Genomic DNA, 8,033 nt, shown 5'->3' with positions numbered 1-8,033 from the left:
AGTTAGATCAAAGTAGGCTGGTCGATAGAGCGTATGATTTTTTTTACGTTATTGTGCCTTGCAACAAAAATTACAACTTTCGTGATAATTTTCCAAAGCTCTCATAGATGTGAAAAAATTCTCCGCAGTACAAATAGCACGTGCTATCCAAGCATTCACCGTTTAGATGCACCACGTGGCGGCCAAATGTGAAGATTTGATTTTAACTTAATAGTAATAAAAACATTTCAGTAGCTAACCACTGGTCATCTTCGCTTTCTCCCATTGGCGATACCGAAAAAAATCTAATCAAAACTAGATAGGCTTGTAACAAAGGCTATACTTCAAAAGTGACATACTTTTAACGCTACATATTCAACAGAAACCAAGCTACTACCATTAATATGCATAGTAGCCTGGTTTTCTGTTTGATGTTTAGCATGGCACATAAAAGACATGGCAGTCTCAACGCGTATGTAAACATTCAGTATGAATGAACCGGTGAACCGAGAAAATGCGCTCTCTAGTTCAGCCTACTTTGATCGATCTAACGTTTATTTCCTTACGAAAACCGTTTTTTTTTAAATATATTTTTATGTATTTATTTTTGAGGGATACTTTGTATGGACCACATTTAGAACTTCTAAAGACAAATCTTTTTGTTGAAGACCCATGTACCTATCTCGTTTATTTATCAAGTTATAGCCGTTTTTCGATTAAAAACATATTTTTTTCAAAATGAAATAAAACGCTTTAAACAAAAAACGCTCTCTCAGTTTTCCCACCATAAACGCAGAAAAGTGTGAGCTTTCGAATCGAACCAATAGATTGAAAATCGGTTTGCTCCATTTTGAAATACAAGCATATGAAAAAAACATGTTTTTCATACAAAAACGCGAATAACTTTTTTGTTATAAGAGATAGATCCATGGTTCTTTAACAAAAATGTGCGTCTTCAAAAGTCCTAAAAGTGCTCGGAACAAAGTTTATGCGAGAAATGAATGTATAAAAAGTTATGTGAAGAATACCGATTTTTAGGTACCGCCCTAACGTATTTATTAAAAAGCTAATAACTTGTGAACCATAAGTGATAGAAAAATGGTTTCTTCGGCAAAGTTGCTCAAAATTAATTGCTCTACAACTTTGTGGAACATTGCACAAGTCTTTACCGCAAAATTAAAAAGTTGATATTATGATCTTCTGAAATATAGGTACCACCCTAATTTCACTACATGGAAAAAAAATCGTCAAAAAATATGAATTTTTTTTCCCAAAGACACTATATATCTAAAACTAATAGTTTTGGCGTAAACATTTTTGTCTTGCTAGATTCGACTCTGGGACCATTGTGCACTGCAAGTGCCACTAAACATATTACAAGCGCACAACGGTCGACGTCTCTGCAACTTTCATATACAGGAGTTCGCGTAGCAAGGTTGTGTGGCAGTGGAGCGGTTCTTCCCAGCTAAATAATAGTTTCACAAAAGCGATAGCTGGGCAACGCTCAGGATGGAGATCTTTTAAGTCGGCCCTTTGCACCACCGGAGGTGTACAGGATCCATAAGTAAGTAAGCAAGTTAAGGATTTTCAAGAACTCTACCATCTTTCTAGAGTGATCTTTTAACCTTTTGTCTGTGCTCTGGGGTCAATATGACCCCAGGCCACTTTGAGTGGCTGCCATTTTTTAGTTTTCAACCGATTCTCCTAATTTTTGGTAGTTTGGTAAAACTCGCCGAGATCTGTCTCCTAAGTGCAAATTTGCTTAAAAAATCTTGAAAATATGCGCTACAGTGTACATTTTTCAAAAAACTTACGTTGTCTGTGCTCTGGGGTCAAATTGACCCCAAATTGAAATTGCTATAACTTTTTCAATGTTTGGCCAATTTTGGATTTTTGGGGCTGTTTCGAAAGATAATTTAATCATCTCTCAGATCGTTACCAAAGATCGCATAAATTTGAAATTTGTAAAGGTGACGTCTTTAACAAAGTTCGTCTGGTGGGAATGGACTGTAATGTGACGGAATAAATAATTAGGAAATTTACAAATAGGCGGCGCTAGTGTACTTGCAATATTCTTGCATATTTGAAATATTGCTTTAGCTTGCTCATATCTACACCCAAGTTGTATACGGCAACATTGTTCAGGATGTCCAGGACTACAGAGCAGTGCGCAATATAATGAGCACTTCTTCCAAGATGCGACGCTAGTGAGCTGTTATATTTGAGTATATTGTTCTATGTGAGATCTGATGTATTTTGGTTTGTAGCATTTTGGGCAAACATGAATGTTGTGGTAGAGTTCATCAAAAGTTTTCTTTGTATTCAACCTGCTCCAGCGATGCTGCAGATAATAGAATGTGTTTACAGAATATGTTTTAGGTCATCCAAAAAAAAACCCTGGAATCTAGGTCTTTGGGTCTACATGCGTAACCAAAGATCAGCCAATATGCCGCCTATTTGTAAAATTCCCAATTATTACTTCCGTCACAAGACAGTCCATTCCCACTAGACGACCTTTGACCAAGACGACATTTAAAAAAAAATTAAATTTGTGCAATAAGAATATTTACATTGAGAAAATTCTATATATCGGAATATCTTATGTAGTAAGTAAAATAATGAATTAAAACATACCACCACCTGGCGGCCAAGTTCTAAACTTATCAACGCCTCATGCCAAAGCACACGCCTTCCTGCATAACCTTTTTAAAAAAAGGTGCAGTTTAAAATGGGTAGGATTTTCGGATATAAGTAAAATAATCATGGAAAATCACTGTTTTTGTACCCTTGTTCACTAAAACCCCTCCCCGCGATGTACCCGCCCACCAATAGTCAATCTTTGGTTACGACCTGAAAGAGGATTAAATTATCTTTCGAAACAGCCCAAAAAATCAAAAATCGGCCAAACAATAAAAAAGTTATAGCAATTTTAATTTGGGGTCAATTTGACCCCAGAGCACAGACAACGTAAGTTTTTTTGAGCACAGACAGAAGGTTAAGGAATTACTGGAAGAATTTCATTAAGAAATTCCTGAAATAATTTCTAAAAAATATCTTAAAAAAGTTCGAATGAACTCCTAAACCAATTTCCGCAGGAATTTCTTAAGAAAATTTTGAAGGAATCTCTTGAGAAATTTCCGAAGGAATTTTCAAGAAGCAAGTGTAAATAAAAAAGAAGGAATGTCTTGATGCTAAAAATGATGAAAAAATATCTGTATCTATCTCTGAAGTAATTTCCTGAGAATTTGCGAAAGAATCCCTGGAAAAAATCCGAAGGAATTCCTGGAGGAATTTACAGAAAGATCCAAGAAATTCAAGTTCCTTTGGAAATTCTTTTAGAAATTTGTTTGGTAACTCCTGTAAGTAATTCCGGCGGATTGCATTCCTTAAGAAAACTCTGGAGGATTTTCCAAAAGAATTCTTAGACAAATTTTGTAAAAAGAAAAAATTCCCAACGGAATTTCAGAAGGTTTTTCCAGATTTATTTACTAAGGCATAGTTTACTAGTATAGTTTTGCGCTTTCGCTCACAGTTCATTGTTTCACGTGTGAACATAAATTGGACAGTATCGCCAATAAAAGTAGTTTGAATACGAACGAAAAGTATGGCTACGGAACGGGCGCCACCGCTAGAAGATAAAAGCAATTTTCGGCGTTTTTGTGATTATATGAGCCATGATACGAAAGGCGTCGAGATTGCGACCTACACGGTATCTGGAATCCTGTTCGTTGTTGCATATAACAAAATCAGACCGCTCACACGGTTTGGAAAGCCCTCGGACATCCCGAGGCACTTCATCCGAGAACAAATCCCACAATACGGTCGGGTGACCAAAATCGAACCCTCGATTCAGTCCGGTCCACTGCTAGTGGTCAATCACCGTCCACCACTGAACATTTTCTTCTGGTCCAGCAAAACGCTCCCGGTCAAGGTGGCCGGGGTGGATGTCAATGCCAATGGGTACTCGTGGCTGCAGACGGTGGTCGTCAATCGGCAGGTTACTTTCGTTCCCGTCCACCAGAAAGACACCGGTAAGGAATACGCCGAGTGTTGTGTCTACTTCAGTAAACTTTCCGCGGACAAGAAATGGCTCAGAAAGGTTGACCTGGGTCAAGCCCTACTACAGTTGGGTTTTGCGAAATTGAATACTCCAGTGCCTCGAGTGAAGCTGGCCAGCAAGGATCCTTATGAGCAGCGGGTTAATGCGTACTTTAAGAAATTGGCTCACAGTGAGAGTCAAGCCAAATATCGACGCGTCGGATTGTGGCAACAGACATTGCCGCCAAATGTACTTCCTGTTAGATTGTGGCAATCCATGTGGGACCGCTTGACACAACGCTTGTCGCCGAAATCGTACCGTGTTCCTGAGTTGGTGCGATGAACGAAAGCTATAACCATCGTTAGTTGTTTGCTGCCAAACAAGCGCAACAAATCAACCGAACATGTTGAGTACATTCGTTCGGATGTTCGTAGTTTTAACGTGAAATGACAGGTTACTAGTACTTACACCGTTTGCAATATAACATATTTTACAATCATAATAATTTGCGAAGTTTGATAGAAGTATACGCTGTTTGAGATATCATAGTTACAGTTTGGAGGTGTCTCGAACCAGAGTTGTCATTATTCGAGTTGTTTATGCTAGCAACAAACAGTAATCGAGCGTCAAACAGGATTTTGAAGATTGCTCAATTTGTAACTGACGACAATAATACAAGCAATAATTCTGTTTTGTTACTTCATTATTACTACACATTAATTTGGTTCGACTTCAAAGAATTTGATTTGTTTTTTTTACTGACGGGTTTTGAAGAAGTTGTAAGATGAATAAATAAGGATTTTTGAAAAAAATTATTGTGGAATTTAGTAATGAATCACTGGAGGAATTACCGATGGATTATGAAGATGGAAAGTAATTTACGATGGAATTCCTGGAGGAATTTTTGAAGGAATGCATGAAAGTTCTTCTGGATCGAATTAATTTCTGGGGTTATCTTTTTACGAGAAAATATCTGGATTATATTCCGAACGAACTGTTGGATAAATCTATGAAATATCACCTGAATGAATACTCTGAAAAAAGTTCGGGAGAAATTTCTGAAGCAACTCATGAAGTAAATTCCTAAGAAATTTGTGAGAATATCCAAATAAGTATGATGTTGGATCGACTGCAATCCCGATATTTTTGGCATAAAGTTTTGTTTTGGCATAAATTCCAGATACAAAACAGGGTTTTGTTTTACTACCGTCCGAGTTAGCGCAAGAGCTTCCGAAGGAATTCCTTTTACATGTCCCTGGTGGAATTTATATGAAAGTTTCTGAAGTAATTTGCGAATGAATTCCTGTATTAATCTAGCAGTTTATTTGATTACTTGGGTATTCCTCCTGGGATTCTTCCGTAGAACCTCCCGAAAGGCCTTTATAAATTTCACATTTCCTCCACATATATCAGAACAATGTAATATTACTTTCAAAAGTCCTGCAGAAATTATTCCGGAAAATTTGTTGAAAGAATTATTTCGGGAAATTATTGAAGAATGAAATGGAAAATTCAAAAGGATTCTCTACGTAATTTCCAAAAGAATTTGCAAATAAATTTACCAAGGATTCCTAAAAGAAATTCTGAAGAATTTCATAAGAGATTCCCGAAAGAATACTCAAAGGAAATTCCCGAAAGAATACAAAAGGAATTTCAAAATGAATCTCCGAAGATCTAAAGAAATCTCTAGAAGATATGCTAAAAATGGAGGAATGAGCGAAGCAATTCCTAAAAGTATTCTCGAAAGAATTCCTGGAGATCTGGAAAAATTCCTGATATATGGAAGGTATTCTAGAAACTTTTTCTTAGAGTTTCCGAAGGGATTTATTGAGAAAGTACTAGCATAATTCCTAGAATATATTCCAAAGAAATTCCTAAATCAAAGAAGAACTTCCTGTAGGAATTTCTAAAGGCATTTCTAAAGAAGTATCGGAAGGACTAAAGGAATTTCCGAAAGTATTCCTATAACAATCTGCGTAGGTATTCTTGAAGGAACGTCAGAAGAATTTTCCAAAATAATTTTAACGATATTTCTTCAGGAATTTTTTATAGGTATTCCTACAAGAATTCCTTCACAAATTCTTCTAGGAATTTCTTCGAAAATTAATTTAGAAATACTTTCATGAGATCCATCTTTTTTTTTAAATTCCTACGGAAAACCCTCCAGAAACTCCTTTAAGAATATCTACGGAAATTGTTTCAAGGAAATTATTTAAGGAGAATGCTTTTTATGAGTTTTTTTATGAATTCCTTTGTAAATAGTCTTAAGATTTTCTTAAGATTGAATTAGGAACTCCTTTATTTTTTTTCAATTTAAATTTAAAGAAATTGCATCAACAATTATTGAACTCAGATAAATGCTTCCAGTTATTCCTCAGAAAATCCCTTCTGAAACTCTAGTAAGAAATTCTTCTATTGAAATTTTACTTTAGAATGTCTTCAGAAATTCTTTTGGGAATCCTTCGGGAATTTAAAAGAGCTCCTCCAAATATCTGAGATAATTCCAGCAGGAATTTCATATGGTTTTACTAAAAAGAAAAGAAGTCCGAAGGTATTTATGGATGAATTTATAAAGGTCTTTCCAGAGGATTTTCCGCACCAAAAAGCAAATTACGAACAGATTTGGTTGCAGCACCTTCAATGTGACCGCATTCGGGTATAAATACGTTGTGCCAACTAAATTGAAACATCTGTGCTAGTCGGGCGAAGGAATCTCAGGAGAAAAGACAGAGAAATAAAGGCGTAATATTCTAAATTTTCTCTGAAGAGAATTTCTGAAGTGGAAAGAATTTCTAAAGGATTTTCAGAAGAAATTTATCGAAGATATTCCTGGAGGAAATTCAGAATGAATTATCGAAGAAATTTCCACAGCCTGAAAGATTTTCGGATAGACTTTACAAAGGAATTGCTGAAGCTATTTCCGAAGGAATTTTTACAGGAATATACGATGGAATTTCCAATAAAATTACCGGAGAAATATATTTTAGAATTTCTTTTGAAAAAAATCTAAATTTCTTCAAAAATTCTTTCGAAAATAACTCCAAGAAATCCTTCGGAAGTTTTTCAAAAATTAATTCAAATTCTAGGAAATTACTACAAACTCGTCTTATGACAAGTGAAGACGTTCGACTAAAAGCTCAAAATAATTTTCTTATCAGACATAATTAAATTCCAGCAAAATGTTCGATTTGGTCGAACTCCGCCAGTGGCAATAATTTACTGCATTTACTGCATCGAACAGGGTTTGAAACCAAACGAGAATGAGAAAATCTCTCACTTATCATGTCTGTATACACTCTCGATAAGTAGCATACCGTGAGAGACGTTTTTCGGCAGCTGTTACGATAATGAACTGATTCGAGGGGCTACAACCCATGATAAATTTCTTTTAATAAACCCTAATTGCGGGGGCACCGGTTCTGATGATGCATTTCAACTTGTTTTACACAGGTGTGCGAAAACAAATATGATCCCCAACATGAAATGAGCGAGAACAACGCGTTTTATCAAACCCCAACTGTGGGGGGCGCCTATCCGAATCAGTTTTTTTCCAACTTGTATAGGGAGTAAGTGCTAGTAATGGACCCCGTGCGTATAATGGACCCCCTGAACAAAATCCCAAATTAAACGCTGGAATCGACTATTTTCTGCAAACTTCCGTCGGGTGGAGTTGCTTCATGTAACAGGACAGCAATTCCATACGTTTGTTATTGACAGGGAAGAAGGATTTTAGTTATATTAACTAATTTGTAAAAGTAAATATGCTAAAGGGTTCATCACTAGCAAACAATGCGGGGTCCATTATAGGCACAAGCAAGGACGGAAATCTTCGTTTTACTATCAGTTGCATCGACGCTCAGTAAGCAGCTTCGTCATTGATTCGTGTTTGTTTCGATCAGACGCTCGGAAATGCAGGCACGAACATTTCGCAGCATGCTGTCAAATTTCAATACCTTTTTAACCGCCCGATCCTCAATAGCCGATTGATAATCGAGCGTAAAAAATGAATATCCAC

General features: G+C 36.4%; 1 protein-coding gene across 1 annotated transcript; it reads left to right on the top strand.

Moving 5' to 3' along the window:
- Window positions 1–3,490: 3,490 nt before the first annotated feature.
- Window positions 3,491–4,758, top strand: LOC134227024 (protein C3orf33 homolog). Its single transcript, XM_062708210.1, has one exon. The coding sequence runs from the start codon at window positions 3,584–3,586 to the stop codon at window positions 4,358–4,360; it is 777 nt and encodes a 258-aa protein (XP_062564194.1). The 5' UTR covers window positions 3,491–3,583; the 3' UTR covers window positions 4,361–4,758.
- The last annotated feature ends 3,275 nt before the right edge of the window (window positions 4,759–8,033 follow it).

Source organism: Armigeres subalbatus, chromosome 3, assembly GCF_024139115.2.
Source record: "Armigeres subalbatus isolate Guangzhou_Male chromosome 3, GZ_Asu_2, whole genome shotgun sequence".
Lineage (NCBI taxonomy): Eukaryota > Metazoa > Arthropoda > Insecta > Diptera > Culicidae > Armigeres > Armigeres subalbatus.
This window is presented reverse-complemented; position numbering and strand designations above follow the sequence as displayed.

Bases quoted from the DNA above. Each gene is read 5' to 3' on its own strand.
- LOC134227024 (XM_062708210.1), top strand. From the start codon at position 3,584: ATGGCTACGGAACGGGCGCCACCGCTAGAAGATAAAAGCAATTTTCGG.